The 17,377-nt window shown below is 37.4% G+C and overlaps 1 protein-coding gene across 3 annotated transcripts in view; it reads right to left on the reverse strand.

Moving 5' to 3' along the window:
* DNAH11 (dynein axonemal heavy chain 11) overlaps positions 1–17,377 on the reverse strand; it is a 278,938-nt gene that overhangs the window by 115,251 nt on the left and 146,310 nt on the right. For all 3 annotated transcript variants that reach the window (XM_081287176.1, XM_081287175.1, XM_081287177.1), the window contains one exon: positions 5,032–5,193. In XM_081287176.1, coding sequence (XP_081143302.1) covers positions 5,032–5,193 — 162 coding nt within the window. The remainder of the gene's footprint in view (positions 1–5,031; positions 5,194–17,377) is intronic.

Below are 17,377 nucleotides of genomic sequence, written 5' to 3' on the forward strand. Positions count from 1 at the left end.
TCCTGACATTAACAGCTGTGGCTTTTAAAAGGGTCATTGTAGAACTACTAATTGCAGTAATTTCATTAGCATAAATTATTTATTCTGCCATTCATTTATCTCCAGTTTTCTTTGGAGGGGGAGCCGAGAGGGCGGCTTCGGGACTGCAGCGATGGCAGCGAAACACTGTATTTTTCACTTCGAGGGAAGAGCATCATTCCTGCTAGATTTGGCCCCTTGGTGAACGTCCGTTGATGCTACTCTGTAGTCATTCCATAACCAATCATGGGGAGGGCAAAAATAAAAATAAGCAGAGTGTCAGCCTCAAATGGTTATAAATTCAAGGTTGCCCCACCAAGCTGCTTTGGAAAACAATGCTGTCTGCTTTGAATCATCATATGCAAAGATGAAACTGCTTTTTTCCTCACATTAAGAGAAAGAGTGTAATTCCAGTTTCTCCACCGGCTCACTGTAAACACACAAACAACTCTCTGCTGCTTGGTGTGGCAGTTCTCCGGCAGGAACGTTGCTGCTACACCAAGTACCCTGGCCACCTGGCTGTCAGGGCAAGTGCCCACTATGTTCACCTTGTTGAAAACACCCCACAGCAGAGTTGAATGACACCAATACCCAGAGGCCAGCACTAAATCAAATATTTAGGATTTTATATCTTTCTGAGACCAGCCAAAACAACTATATGCGTCTGCAAAATTAAATTTAGACTTGCAAGAATATTGTTTTCAAGGGAGGGAAGAGGAAAAGGCAAATGGAATGGGACAATTTAAAGAATCTTTTTTTTCTTTTTTTGAAGTTAAACTTGGGATAATTCTTATCTATAGTAAGTCTTGAAAATTTTTCTCAGAAATTTTTTTCTGTATTAATTTTATAAAATGTCAAACTGCTGAGTTATAAAATCTATTCTTTTATATTCACTCATTTGGGGGCTGGTAAACGAGAATATATTATTTAGATCCTTGTGATACTTAAGGTGATTTATTAAATAATGAAAATGTAATCAAGAATAAGATGAGCAGGACTGCATTTTACCAAGACTTCTGTGTAGCTCAGAGCATCAGAAAAGCATCCTGGGGGCAGCCAAGGAGCAGGGCTTAGGATGTAGGTTAAATTTGGAGGCCTGAAAAACAGGGTACATTACTACATTCCCTATGCCTCCTCCTACCCTCAAAAATTACTCCTTTTTATTCTGTTTCTTTTCTTTCTTTTGAAGTAGTCAAACATTGGAGATAGAGTCCAGATGAGGAGGGACAATGATGGGCTCTGGTGTCTGACAGCAGGCGAGCCCTTGCTAGCTTGAGGATAGGCCATCCCTCACCTGTTGACAAGGCAACCAGCGGCCCTTCATGACAGTACTGATGGGAGAGAAAAGCAATGCAAGATCAGGGCAGTACTAGCCCCAGGGTGGCAGTGCCGCCGATAGGACTGCCTCTGTGCAGTGCAGCCACAGGTGTCAACTGACAGCAAACATGGTTTTCTAAACTGCACTGCAATTTTGGGGGGGAGGGGTTCCCATATGTTACTTTGTCTGGTGAATGCACTTTGTTAGTTTGCTTATGCTTTTAATTTTTTTTGTTTTTAATTTTGAAGCTCTCAAACTGGTCAAAGGAAGATCAAGTTCAGCCTAAACCAATGGTCTTCCTGACCTTTCCTAAACATGAAAGAAGTAGCTTTTATTCCCTAACAGAACAATAAAACAAAGATTGTAGAGCTGGTTCTGGTAAGCCTGCACCCTGAGAAAGTCACAGAAGCACAGACTTGGAGGGCTTATGGCTCCACAAGTGAGTTAAGCTTCTGGCTTAAAGTATATCAGATTCCTGGGTGGGACTCTGCTTTCCTGGTACAAGCGAATCCTAAAGTTCACAAAGCGGAATAACTCCTGGAAAGGAGTGCTCTTCTCCTTTCTGCAGCTCCATTCTCAGCTCAGTTAACATGCACCAAGCAAGGCATACAGGAGGGACAGATCCTCATGTGAGCGGGTAAAGGAGAAAGGACAGAGGAATGGGAAAGGATGTTGAAACTACTTGGGTTTTTCCTCACCCAAAAGCCAGGATGAGATCAATTTGGTTGTATTTGTTTTTGTACTGATATTTCCAAATGGTTTTCATATTCTTTACAAAGAGGGCATTTCTCCCCAATTCATAATATTTCCATACCATGAGATTTTCTTTTTTATTCATATCTATTAATCCTAATTTATATTTTAGAGAAAAAATGGGGGTAAAAATAATTAATAAACATAGCTATCACTGAAAAAAATGTTAATACCGTTCCTGTTTGACCCACGAATTTTTAAAAGAACCCACTGGCCACTGGAAAAGTAAGTCTTTAAATATAGCAGTAAAATGACCTTCCTCTTTGAGTGAACATCTTATGATTATTTTTGGAAAATGGTAGCAACACATGTCATTCATAGGCTAAACTCTAGAACAAGTTCTGGATTGAAGAGGTGGGAGCCTGGAAAATAATTACATTTTATTGAAAAGGCTGATGATGCCAAGCTTTGTGATCACATGTAAGTGGCATCACATCAGGACAGACAGCTTTAACTCTCCAGTTGGCCCCTGTGCCTGAAAAAGTTGTGCTCCTCCATCTTGCTCAGATCTATACACCTCCCAACACAAATCTCACCCCTAGGCAGTTCATCTAAGAAATTTCCATTAACTAACTTCTCCTTTCCAACCCTACTCCCGGGGGATGGGCACCTCGAGGGCCTTTCCCTTTCTCTCTCCTTACAGGACCTCCTCCTATTTCCATTTTCAAATCTCCTATGAGAAATGGTGTATGTTGACATAAAGTCTTAAGATAAATATCTGGTGACACTTAAGTGTCAAAATGTTTTGGTCAATTTTTTTGGGGGGGGGATAGGTATCACTCAGTTCAATATCAGGTAACTGAAAAATAGCACAAAAATGTATTCAGATGCAGTCAGCCCATACCACTGGGTGCTGAGTGTGTATTGATGGAAAAATTATATGTCAACTTACATAAAACTGCTTGCTGTTAATGAATCCTTCCTCTGTGGCCAAAGGGGGTCACCTTGTATAAATACCTTACACTCATCAAATCAGGTCAATAATTAAGAAATGCCTAAATTATAGTGATAACTTTCAGTCTTAATGATTGAAATTAAAACTAAGAAAGTGATCAAATTAGTACTCATTCAAAAAATTTAAAAGCTGTTTCTGACCTCTACAGAAAAGACACCACGTGTTTTTAGGAGAATACGGACACACGGCACTGTGAATCATAATTATTGCTCCTGAGTGACAAATTAGGAAGGTGGGAAAGTTAAATAAGCACCTTGCACTGAAATGAAATCATCTGGCTAATTTGTTTTGAGGCATAATTCAGCTTGATAGAAAGGGTAGAGTGCTTTCAAAATTCCTATTTGGCTCTCAGAATCCTATAGGAGGCGTCATGACACCATCAGACAGAGCTTAGCACCTGGCAGGAGCCCTTTGGACTTCCAATGATGCAAATCTTGCCTCATCCAGCAGATGTCAATGGTCATTGGCATATCAAAGCTGCTTCCGTGGTAACAGTTTTCAAAGTGGCACCTACCTTCATGGGACAGAGCCAGCAAGAGGCAGCCAGAGACAAGCAACTTGCAAAAGTACTGTGCCAAATATCAGCTTAAACCATGCTGTGAGCTCTGGCTTCCTACTGCTTAAAAAAGTAACCTTCAGAAACAAAGTACTCTGGTTCTTTCCCCTTTTTTACTAAATTAACCAAAGTGTAAAAGATTTCTGTAAGCCTTTAGCAGACATCATTTCCCTCTCTATTAGTGGAAAAGTTGTAAGTGTGATTGTGAAGAACAGAAGGAGAGAGAGGCAGCTCAATGTCTAAAGGATCTATTCCAAGTTCAATGCTGAATGTCTAAAGGATCTATTCCAAGTTCAATGCTACTGCTTGGGTTCTCTCCTTGCAATCCAGCACGACATAATTAGATTAACAGACATTTGAGGAGAAGACCAAAGAGGTTCCCCTCTACAAAATTTTGGAGGTGAAAGTGAACATTTGCTTGTGTGCTTAACCACACAGCTACTTAAAAAAAAAAAAGCGGCAAAGGAAAAATGATGTAACAACCAATAAAGCTAGCTGCATATAAAAATTAATTAAATATGCAAATATGCCTGGATATCTAACCATCTGGTGATCAAAAGATGTGATATTCAACAAAATGTTCAAAGACTGCTCTGGAAGGCAGCAGCTATGCTCTTTGGACTAAGGAAGATGACAACCGGCTGCTCATTATCAACTTTCTTGAGGAACTGACATCACCCCTCCCAGACCCCTAATTCCACCTCCCGCTCTGAGGGTTACTTTCAATGTAGGACCTAGTCCAGGTACCTTTCACCTTATCACTCCATGGAGCAGGAAGACAATGCTCTCTAAGAAATGTTTGCCACCAGCACCTTCCTGAATTACCTCATCAGAAAGGTACTGCTCACAAATAAAACTTCCTCTCTAGGAAATCTAACTGCAGCTTCATGTTTATATTTCTTTTTCTTTGAATCTGAATGCCTGAAGTTCCCCCCCCCTTTCATGCAACGATTTTAAAACATATACAAATTTCATAAAGAAGAAATGACAAACCTACCCCATAACACACAAATTCAAAATACAAGTAAGCAGATATATTATTGTGAAACTGACAGGGCCAATACTGTCCTGAGAATAATCACAATGAATTGCCTTATGCAGTGAGAAATCGAGCATGCCTTGGCTAAGGGTGACTACACTTTGGTTTAGGTTTTTAGTTGTCAACTTAAGGGGTTTATATTCAGTAAGGCCCAGTATGATTTAATGAAGGATGGCCTTGGCCTTCGGATGAGTCAGAACATGATGTGAACATACTCCAGTGTGCTCCATGTGCCTCCATCTCTAAAGTGCCATTGTATTCCATGAAATGCAAACCACAGATGTTTTTATCACCTTAAATAAGGATGGCTTTCTTAGAGGAGTATTTTAGTTATCTCCGAGGACTTTTAGGGTGTTTGCATGTGTGAGGGGACTCAGGCAGACCCAGCATACCTCAATCCCCTCAGTGTCCTCAATGAACCTCCTGCTGACGGAGACCAGAGCCTCTTGCGGCCACGCGTGAAACCAGTCAATAGCAGTGCAGTTGACTATGGCTGGGAACTTCCGAGCTCTCACTCTCAGTGTGTGGCCAACCGGAGAGAAACACAAAATGATCTGTGGAGACATGGGGGCAGGGCAGAAACAGGAGGGTGATGAGTGAGTGAAGAATGACACTGCAGTCTCAGACAAGGAAAGAAAGGAGCACAGCCAACTGTGACATTAAACACAGCGACGCTCCACGCGGTGGAGAGCAACCTTAACCTCTTACTAATGAGTGCAAACCCGTCCAAAGGCGCATCATGGGACATACAGAAACACCATAGTGTGCTTCCCTCAAAAATTGTGCCTCTTCTTTCAGGCGTGTTTGATGATCATCATTCATAGTGGGACGTTTTACTCACTTCTACAAGTACCATTACAGCAATAAAAGTCAGTCACCAGGATGTAACACCAGTACTTTCAACTACTGTTTCCTTCCATTCTGTAATTCATCAGCTTCCACAGAACTGTGCAACAGACTTTTAAAAAAAATAATGTCTTATCAGAGTATGTGTTCATCTCTACCTTCATTAAAAAGAAAATACATCTGCTTGAGTTCTCACTTCAGATTTTAAAAGAATTTTTAAATTTTGGTTTAAATACGCTCCTGGGATTTTTTTTTTTCAGTTTTCAATGTAAATCTGATGGTTTTTGAAGATTTAAAAGTTAATTCAAATCTGAATAAATCATCTCTTGGTGTCTGCTGTTGGGGGATTGGTTCCAGGACCTTTGCAGATATACCAAACTCCAAGGATGCTCAAGTTCCTTATCTAAAACAGCACAGACAGTATTTGCATATAACCTCCATATAATTTCCTATATTCTTAAATCATCTCTAGATTGCCGATTATACCTAATGCTATGTGAATGCTTGTTATGTTGTATTGTTTAGGGAATGAAGACAAGAAAAAAATTCTACATATTTTGTACAGATGCATTTTTTTTTCCTGAGTATTATTTGATTCACATAGGATGAATCTGCTGATGAGGAAGCCAGAGGTAAGAAGGGCCAGCAGTCTACTTCCACTTTTTCTTAAGGCACACAGGGGATTCTGTTGGTACTGCTGAATTTGGCCTGGGTAGTGTCACAGAAACTCAGTGGGAGGATGGTGGGTCTGACCCCATTTCTTCCCCTTTGTGAGGGTCCCCTCTGAACTACTGAAGGTTTTCAGAAGAGAAACGCCAATGAAAGTACTAATACAAGAGACTCTGCCTCTTTCCCCAAGTCCCTGAGGACTTGAAGACCCTGGGGAAGACATATCAGCTGAGAAAAGGTCTGAGGGAGAGGCTTGGATTCTTTTCTAGAAATGTTGTACTTGATATAAAGCAAAGACCTTGTTGCTCCAAGTCTGATACCTTGAGATCAAGTAATTGATGAAATCATTTTCAAAGGATACAATCTGTTTTACTCATAGTGTTTTAAAAAATCCATGTCAAAAACAAAACCCCAGCATATATCAACCCATAGAATACCTCATTTAACAGGTATTTCTATGTTGTTTATTTCATATGTCATGTATGTTCAACAACTCAAGCTAAATAAATCCTAAGGTCTAAGCTTTTTTATTATGATAAAAATATCACAAGATCTACATTCAACCAATTTTTCAGTGTACAGGATATTGTTAACTATGAGCACAATGTTATATAGCAGACCTCTAGAACTTTCTCACTGTGCATGACTGAAACTCTATACCTATTAAATAGCACCTGTTTCTACTTTTTAAAAAAAATTATTTACCTTTTTTGATCCTGTAGCAAAAGTCAGTCTCCTTTATTTCTATGAGTTTAACTACTCATAAAAATGTATAGATACCTCAAATAAGTGAGTTCACGCAGTTTTAGTCCTTCAGTGCCAGGCTTATTACACTTTGCATGTCGTCCTCCAGGTTTATCCATGATGTGGCAAATGACAAGATTTTCTTCTTTTTAATCACTGAATTTTATTCCATTGTGCACATGTGCATTTTCATCCACCCATCTGTGGGCAGACATTTAGGTTGTTTCCATGTCTTGGCTACTGCAAGTAATGCTGCAGTGTAGGTTCAAGTGCAGATACCTCTTCACGATCCTGACTTCATTTCCTCTGGATGTATATCCAGTAGTGGTACTACTAGATCATCTGGTGATTTTATTTTTAACATTTTGAGGAATTACTATAGTCAATTTGATTGCAGCTGCACTGGTTTACACTCTTACCAATGGCATACAAGAGTTCTGATAGCTCCAGGTATCCATACCAACACTTTATTATTTTCCATTAAAAAGGGCGTCCTAGCAGACATACATAGATCTCTTTGTGACACATTTCCCTGATAATTAGTGGGGTTGAGTATCTTTTCTATATCTACTGGCCACTCACTGGCACATCGTCTTTAGAGAAACGGTTCTTCAAGTCCATTGTTCATTTTTCAAGCTTGTTTTCTGACTGTTGAAGCATAGGACTTCCTTATATGTTGTAGGTCTCCATATCCTATTAAATACATGGCTTCAATATTTTCACCCATTTTTGCGGTTTGATTTTTTTCACCCAATAGTTGGTTTTCTTTGCTGTGCAGGAACTTTTCAGTTTAATGCACTCTCACTTGTTTATCTCTGCTGTTGTTTCCTGTGCATGTGATGTCATATCTGAGAAGTCATTGTAAAGACCAATGCTATCAAGATTTCCTCCACAGTCTCTTCCTGAAGTTTTATAGTTTTTTTTATGTTAAAGTCACCTTGGTTGTTTTTTGCATATGTTGTAAAATAAGGTCTGATTTTTTTCTTTTTTGAATATGGCAAAATGTTTTTAATGATGTATGGGCTGATGATCACTTGTTCCTTATATTCAATATTCTAGTTATCAATTGAATAATCGCTCTAATATTGTAAGTGCCAAGTACCAGTGCATGATTTTCACTTATATCTCAGTCCTCAGGTTTCTGGGCTTTCTTTTCTCCCTACAATTTAATATTTCTCCTTTCTTCTCAAGAAGTTGATTTTCCACACCCAAATCACTTCTCACTGGTGCCAATTTTAGAAACTTCATTTACACATAATTGTAGCAGAGAAAAAAAAAAGCATTTTTTAAAATATTTTGAGATCCTAAGTATTTTCATGACTTCTATATTTAATCTACTTCTGTACTTATAATTGGCATAGTATCAGATCTTAAAAATGTTATAGAACAATGTGTCTAAACCATATTTACTCAGCCTCACAAAAATGCTTTATTGACATTGCTTAGTGAAATACTCATGGAATCTAGGTCTCTTCCTATAGAATGGACTGGAAAGTTTAGAGAATTTAAAATAAACTATCACAAATAATCTAAATTTTACTATCTAAACTAGAACCTGGGAGATAAATTGATATAAAGCAAAGACCTTGTTGTTAACAATAACACATAGTTATTCATTAGTAATTAGAAGTTCCTAAGAAGGGAATGGATAATACCATACTATCCTTGAGGAGGCAATTATTGGTCTAATTTATTGCTAATAATTCCTAGTTATGCTATAAAGACAGCACAGATTTTCCCCACCATCCAACTTTTCTCTGTAAGCAGTGCTATGTGAGATTTTTCTGGAAGCCCATGCTAATGTCTGGAACCATTGGTTCGTCTATTCTTCTGTAAAATAGTCCACACAATTTTACAGAAAACCTGGAGTAAACCCAAGTTGTTGCTACAAGAAGCATTATTATAGGGGGAAATCACTCTGGATAATTTTCCTGTTGTATTTTCTATAATTTCAGGAGAGATTACATAGCAAAAGATTTATAAGAAATACAAAACCATTTGATTGAAAAGGGGTGCTATATTGTGTATAATTTACTTTTAAAATTGTCATGTGTGTCTAGGAAGAATAAAAAATTTTTAAAAATATATTAAAAAAATACCCCAGGCTGCTATGACATGCATGTGAATGTTCATTACTCTTACAAACATCTGAAGTTCACCAGCAGGGCCTATATGGGCTGTGGGCTATGGCGGCCTACATTTTAGAGTGTCATAAATGCCCTAACTGTTGAGCCAGCTACCAGGAACTGAGCTAACTTCCCTCATCAACATGATGGTCAGCCATGCAGCATCACAGATGTGAGACATGCTTTTTCTTGATAAAATGAGTAGTGTTCAATATATCTGAGGCCAAATACTGCACCTGCACCTCCACCTCCAGCAATATATGAATGAAATAGGAAAAATCCAGATATGGAGGTGTCTCAGCAATTAAACCCTTGATCGCTGCACTCAAGACTTTGGATTTCAACTAGTTCTGAGGCAAAGAGCTATGGAAAGAGTCCATCTTTTGATAAGACTCCGAAGAGAAGGTCAGCTCAATCCTGCCATAGTGTTGTTCCTCCCATCTGCCCAAAAGTCATCTGCAAGAGCTAGTCAGACTCCCAAAAGGACATAGCTAGGATTGCAACAAGTTTACAGAGAAGGTTGTAAACTGTGCGTGAATCTCTTGTTAATAAACTCTGAATTAGGGTTCAACCTGTGACTTCCTCTCCTTGAGACATACCTTGAGTTGGCAGACTTGAGGATGCCAGTCCCATCCCTCATCGGAACAGAAGTTGTCTACTTTTAAGTACCTAAATGTACTGAAATAGATGTTCTCTCCACCCCTCCCCCCAATAGTTCCCAATTGTAAATGACCAAATTCCAACAGTGAAGATAGAAAGAAAAAAAAATCAGCTAAGAAAATAAAGTTAAAAATGCTTCAGGCAGCTGTGCTCTTTTCTAGAAGCAAATTCTCACAGGAAAAAAGCATACCCTGAAATCACCATCCATGTATTTCCTGCAGCTCTAACATTTGGATGTCAGGAACTTGTTTTTGGAATCCATACCATAGAATTTTCTATTCTTTTTTTTCCCTTCCTTTCCCCTCACAGGTGTTATGACTCATTTGCAATAACCCACATTTCATTGTACTTTGTAACATGCCTCAATTTCTTTTAGGTACAATCCCATAGTGAGGGCATACTTATTTGTGTATTACCAACAGGACTCAGTCCATTTCACTTTGTAATAGAAATCTGAATTGCTACAGCCACTCTATATGTTTTTCCAGTTGATATAGTTCATTCTCAGAAGTAACCCTCCCACATACTTACTTCAGCAGCTTCTATCCACAACTTAAATTCGCATTTATCTTCACAAGTCTGTTTTCTAAGAATAATAAGATCTGAATTTTTTTTTTAATTTGTGTTGCTGGGGAATCAAACTCAGGGCCTTGTACATGCAAGGCAAACACTCTACCAACTGAGCTATAGCCCCAGTCCACAAGATCTGACTCTTACTGAGAGAACCCACATAGGAATGGAAGTTAGGCACAAAGATTATTTCCCATTTTGACAGTTTTAGTCTCATTTTATCATTATTCTATCTTCCTGTATTACCCTCTCATGTAACAACCTTTTAAGTTCAGATCTTTTTTTTTTTTTTTAAAAAAAAAAGACCCAACAGTATCTTCAATATACACACAACAGTACATTTTTTACACTTATGTCCTTTTTAGATAGCACCCAATGAAACCATTCCTGTGACCTCTGACTTGTAAATATTGGACATTCCAGAATTGTACTAGATGCAATATTTTATATCAGGGCATTTGAATTCACTTTTCTTTCTTTTTTTAAACATATAGAAACTCTCCTATTTAGAAAGAAAATTGTATTTGGAATCCCAACAGAGAGTAAAGAACACACCAGGCCTGAGGAGTGAGGACAGCCTGGAGAGCCCCCCTTTGCAGGAAATACATAGATGGTGGTTTCAGGGTTTGCTTTTTTACTTGTGAGAATTTGCTTTTAGAAGAGAGCACAGTTGCCTGAAGCATTTTTAACTTTATTTTCTTAGCTGATTTTTTTTTCTTCTATCTCCACTGTTGGAATTTGGTCATTTGTTCTGCCTGACCTCAGGGCCTGCAGTGGTCACTTATATTCTCCATGCCAATGGCAGCCCATAACTACATATCATGGATTTTTGTTTTGTTTTCTTGTTTTCAAGAAAATTTGGAATTTTCTCCATTTTAAATAGGTCAGTATTTGAACTATGTCATGCAAAGTTTCTGGCTTCCAATCTATAGGGCTGTGCAGTAGAGCAGGCAAGTACTGCTGCTGACCATGTGGCATCTCTCCATGGGACAGGCCTTGTCCTCGACTGACTAATCCCAGATCTGAATGTTATCCAAAGGAGAACATGAAGATGCTTTTTAAAATGCAAAGCTTACCCAATATAAAGTATCCTTTATTTGTGGTGTTGAAGTTTCCTTTTAGAACACAAAATAATGAGGGTTGGGGATGTGGTTCAATGGGAAGGCACTTTGCTAGCACCTGTGAGGCCCTGGGACCAATCCCTAGCACTGAAAAAAAAAATTAAAGTAAAAATAACAAATGAAGAAATAAGTAATTTAGAAAAATGGAGATGACTATTGTCTTCAAGACTCTTCCTATCATTACGTCCATGAATCTTTACCACCAGATCTTCTGCTACCTTATGTAATCCCCCTCTCTCATTTATAGAGCATTAAGTTTGCATTTGTTAGTGTCATTACTGGATCTGGGGTTTATCTTCCCAACAATGAGGTGAGCTCTAGGTGGGTTGGCTCTTGTTCCTCATCCCCTTGTCAGGACCCAGCACATCATGAACTATGAATGGTTAGGTGAAGGAGTAACTAAATGATGGATTCAAATAATTCCTCCCAGGCCAAATAAAATACTGATACTTGTGTCCTAATATTTTTTGAGGTTGTGCTGTTTTATGGAAACTCAAGGATGGGGGACCTCAGATACAGAGCACAAGTCGCATCTGTTGTATCCTCCTAAAGTTCTTTTTATTCTACTCACGTTGTCCAATACCAGAAAGTGAGAGGGCAGGAACTAGAGTACCAGATCCAGAGGTGTGGCCCTGACAAGCAAGACATGTTAGCAGGGTAGAGGCATAGAGCCAGGCAAGCAGTAGAACTTTCCTGTTCTACATCAGGCCAAAAGGCAGATGTGGGGCAGGAGTGCAGACTGTCCATGTCACCTTTTAGCCATCCTAGACTACCATCCTTATAAGAAGAGGAAGTCAGATGTTCTGTTCCTCAACCAGACGCAGAACTGAAGAGACTTGACTTTACAATCACACAGGTACAAGTCCATGATATTGCATTTTCTATTGAATAGGTGAGTATTTGAGCTTTTTAAACAAAATAAAAAAATTTATACATCCTGAACATTATTTGTGCTAGCACTATGTCTTTTGGCTTACTCTGTGTGAGACCATGTTAATCTACTGCCGAATATGAGCGTTACCCAGCATTTCTGTTGATCAGGTTCCTGTGGCATGAGGTAGTAGGAGACAAGAGCCAATCACCCACCAGACCTGTTGCCAAACTTCAGATATGAATTGCTCTCTTCTATCCAAGAAGAAAGAAGAAGGGAAAAAAGTCTAAGTGAAACAAACATACTATATAGCCAACAAAATAAAAAAGCATCCTTCGGAAGAAAAATAAATTGCCAAGCAAATTTAATATAGAAACCTGAAGAGGGCTAGGGATATATAGCTCTGTTGGAAGAGTGGTTGCTTTATATGCCCAAGGCCCTGGGTTTGATCCACACCAAAAAAAAAAAAAAAAAAAAAGAACTGGAGATGTAGCTCAGTGGTAAAGCATCCCTGGTTTCAATCCCCAGTACCAGATAAATAAAAAAAATTGGATTAAAAAACAAAACCTGAAGAAAAGGTTGGGAACTCTCTAGAGACTAGAAAAAGAGGAAGATAGAAGGCCATAATACAAGGACAGGCCAAGACAAAGGAAGAAAATAAGGCTTCAATGAGAAAAGATGTGATAAACTGCAACAATTCTTCCTAAAAACTATTTTAAATACCACAAGTTAATATTTCATCCTACATTTGATGATAGAATGCTATTGGCATTAAAATAAAAAACAAGAAAAAGATGGGTACAACAGCTCTAAAATTTGTTCAGAAAGCATGGGTATAATATACAGAAAAAGGAGAGATTATTAGACGAGGAGGAATAAAAATACAAAGATGATGTAACCATCTACACATTTGTCTAAAGAACAAAAGGTAAAAATCTATTGAAATGAGTGTTCGAAGAAACAGCTGGGAAGAGAACACGTAAACACACACCTATCCATCCCTCCTCTTCCCTCCATCTGATTGCTTACTTCTGTTTCCACAATGATGTGTTGGAAATTCAACAAGAGGGACAGATACAATACAATATTGAGAAGAGAAATGAATAAGAGATATGTAAAAGAAACATGAAGATAACCAGCTACTTTATCAGAGGTCAGTTAAAGACATGTTCCTAAGAGATCGATTATTAAAAAGATGCAGTCTTTCTTACATCCATTAATGAATTTTAAGCAATTCTACTAATTTCCAACAGGATTAACAGAATTTCATGAATTGATTTTAAAGTTTATATGGGATAAAGCTGGATTAAAAACATCAAAATGATATTTGGAAAAACAGAATATTGAAAGCGAATTCACACTAGCAGGAAATAAACCTTATGTTACAGTAAATAAAATAGTATAGATAAATGAATTAAAATATCCTGGTTTTAATTTTTTTTTTTAAAAAAATTTTAGTTCTGGGGATTAAACTCAGAGGTGCTTAATCACTGAGCAACATCCTCAGACTTTTTTTTTTTTTTTTTAATTTTGAGATAGAGTCTCACCAAGTTGCTTAGAACCTTGCTAGGTTGCTGAGGCTGGCTTGAACTTTCAATCTTCCTGCCCAAGCCTCCCAAGTCACTGGTATTACTGGCATGAGCCTCTGTACCCAGGCTAAATATCCAGTATTCCAAGAAGATCTATGATCCCCAATACAGTTTATACATTCTCATTAGATTTTTTAAAAATATCAAACTAATCTCATATATCTGGAAAATTAATTATTTACTTAGCAAATAGCTAAGTAAATGTAGAAAAGGAAAGGGTTTCTACTCTACTAGATTCCAGAATGTACTAGAAAGCTACAATAAACAAAGCAGTGTGGGTTTTATATGCAACTACAGAAGAACAGAATAATGGGTCGTAGCAGATGCCAGAAACAGAGCCCACCATTTGTAGGCATTTAATATGAGAAAAGTAACATTTCAAATTAGTAAAGAGAGATTATACAATAAATGGTATTAGGACAATTTGAGGGTAAAAAAATAGGAAAACTACCTTAGACTACACACAAAAATTCAGAGCTGAACATTAAAATGTTATGAATTAATTTAAATAAAATCCAGGGTAATATTTTATAAACATGCAATGCAGACATATATCCCCCAAAAGCCTTTAACATGCAAGTCATGAAGGAAAAAATCTGACAGTTTTAATACATAAAAATGGAAATCATCATAAACAAATTTATCAGAATTATTACCAACTTGAGGAAGAACTGGTAACATGTAAAACAGAAAAAGACATTATGGACACATGAATACTAGTCAATACAAAAAGAGCTCATATAAATTAATAAAAACCACAATAAACCAATAGGAAATTTGATAATGGGTATAGTTTGTTTTACGTAAGTGGTTATTTAGAACAATGTACATTTGATTTAAACAGTTCATTCCATATGCCAAATTCTGAAATTATTTTAATATCTTTTTTTCCTATAAAGTCTTCCACTCAAAATAGCATAAAAGAAGGTAATTAAAGACAATAGTGTGAGATGTGACCAAAAAATTTTTAGTTTTAAATATACACCTTAAATATGTTTATAAACACATAAAAAACTGGAAGGAAATATATTAATGTAATCTACAGATAACAATTAAGTATGGTTTTATTTTCTTTATATGGTTCTATATTTTTAAATTTTATACAATGAGCTTCTATATCTAATATCAGAAATGGATCTCTCCATGTACCTAGACACAGAGAAAAGACAGATGGATGTCTACTCCTACAGAAATCAACTGTCCTTTGCCCTATAGCATCAGATGGCCAGGAAGGAAAACATGAAAGAAAAATTTGGGGGTTAACTAAAGATCCACAGTAAAGAAACAGAAAATGTTATACCATAAGATGAGGATTATGTAGGAAAAGCTTCATGTGTACAAATGTGAAGGAGAGAAATCATGTGGTACTTATTCATTGGCTTATTTGTAGCAATCCAAGGACATGCATCTGATGATCATTAATGGGAACAGCCTCATGAGATTCAGAGGTTATGTTTTGCACGCCAACAGGTTATTATAGCCCTGCATTCTGAATGAGAACCGAATTTGGGTGGTGAGCATGGGTAATGGGGTGGCAACGGCACATCATTCAGCTTGACCTGCCAGGTGTGCTCACAACCCTTGTGACACAGTCAGCTTCCTGTGGAACCCAGCTCTGAACACAGGCAAGGAGATACCAGCTCGTCAGAAACTCCGAGTGTTTAGTATATGCTGGTAAATAGCATGCTATCTGAAACTAACAGTAATTTGCGATTCTTTTTAAAATTCTAAGGATTAGGGGGTCATATACATGGTTTGCTAAGAAGTTGCCACGTTCAGCTAAAAGGTGACCCATTTTCGCCATACTGGTTCTCACTCAAGGAAAGAGGTCATGGTTCTGACCACTACCTTGCTCATAATGTATCAAACTAAGGGATAGAAGCAAAAGGCATTATAAGTGGGATACCTTTTTCTGAGGGATTATATTCCTCAGAATGCTCTTTTATAGCATTAAATACAAAACAGTAAACACAGCAACAAAACCAAACTTCTGTCCAGTTTAGTAGGGAAGAAATAGATTATTTCATTAATAGTCCTTGGACAAAATTATTCATATTTAACATCAAAATAAATTCCAGTTTGTGCTGAGTTAAGCAATAAAATATCAAACTATAAAAATGATTAGTTAGGCACAGGGACACTTTGCTTGTAATCCAGCAGCTCGGGAAGCTGAGGCAGGAGGATCATGAGTTCAAAGCCAGCTTCAGCAAAAGCAAAGTGCTAAGCAACTCAGTGAGACCCTGTCTCTAAATAAAATACAAAATAGGGCTGAGGATGCGACTCAGTGGTTGAGTGTCCCTGGTACCTCCCTCCCCAAAATGATTAGACATCAACAGAGAGGACCACAAACTGATTTCAGTTTAGGTAAGGCTTACCTATGTACAGAACCAAAGGCAATGCACAAAGGAAGACTGATGGATGTAAAAATGTAAAACTGCTATATACAAGTCCAAGGAGAAGAACCATATAATTATCTCAACAGACTCTGGAAAAGAATTTAGTAGATAGACACTTTTTTTGACAAAATATGTACCCTGCATCAAAAGCCAATAGATGACATAACAATGAAACATGAGAGAGATCCTTGTTAAAGTCAGCATCAAGACAAAATTTTCATTATCACCATTAATATTGAGTTATTCTATAGTGTTTACCACAGCAATGAAGAGAACTGATGAGCAGAATAGCAGAAAAGACCAAATAACTTCACTTGCAGGCTATATATCAATGAGCCTTTAGAAACTATAAGCAAGGCAGCGAGGTAGCTGGGTATAAAAGTGAAAACCAATAGCTCTCCTATACTCAAATAAGATGGTACTACAAAGCTTTATAAAAACACTTAAAGACTTCATAAAGATTAAATTCTCCCCAAAATAAGCATTTAGCATGATTTCAATCAGAATCAAAATAGTGTTTAGAATTTGACAATAAATCTAATGCTTGTTTAGAGATATAAACACAAGAAAAACTAGGAAAAACTTGATCAGGAAGCACAATTAGATATTAAAACATATTTTTAAAAAAAGATGTACTAATTTGCACAGTGTAATGTTGGGATCAACTCAAAGAGATAGCAATAAAATTTGAATCTGAAATAGATAAAAAAATGGCCATTTGGCAAGTAATACAGGCAGTATATGAAACTTAAAGGGAAGAAATAAATACATGATGTTGAGATAAAAACAATTTCGTTAGGGGAAAAATAACCTAAAGCTTCTCAGCTCACTCCCTACTATATATAAAAAGAAATATATTCTACAAGTAGCAGTTTTAAACATAGCTCATGAAAGCATATGGGCACTGTAATGATTGATACTGTTACTTTTTTAAAACTATAGATGGTTCCTTTGTGATGGTTCACTTTCAATTTTTCAACTCTACAGTGGTGTGGAAATAAAACACATTTAGTAGAAAACATATTTGGAATTTGGATTTTTCACTGGCTAGTGTGTGTAGTAGGATGCTCTCCCAAGGCTGGGCAGCCTCTGCCAGCAGCAGCTCCCAGACAGACATGTGATCATGACAGGTGACGACTGAGGCTC

This window comes from Spermophilus citellus, assembly GCF_964194105.1.
Source record: "Spermophilus citellus genome assembly, chromosome: 3".
NCBI classification, from domain to species: Eukaryota; Metazoa; Chordata; class Mammalia; order Rodentia; family Sciuridae; genus Spermophilus; species Spermophilus citellus.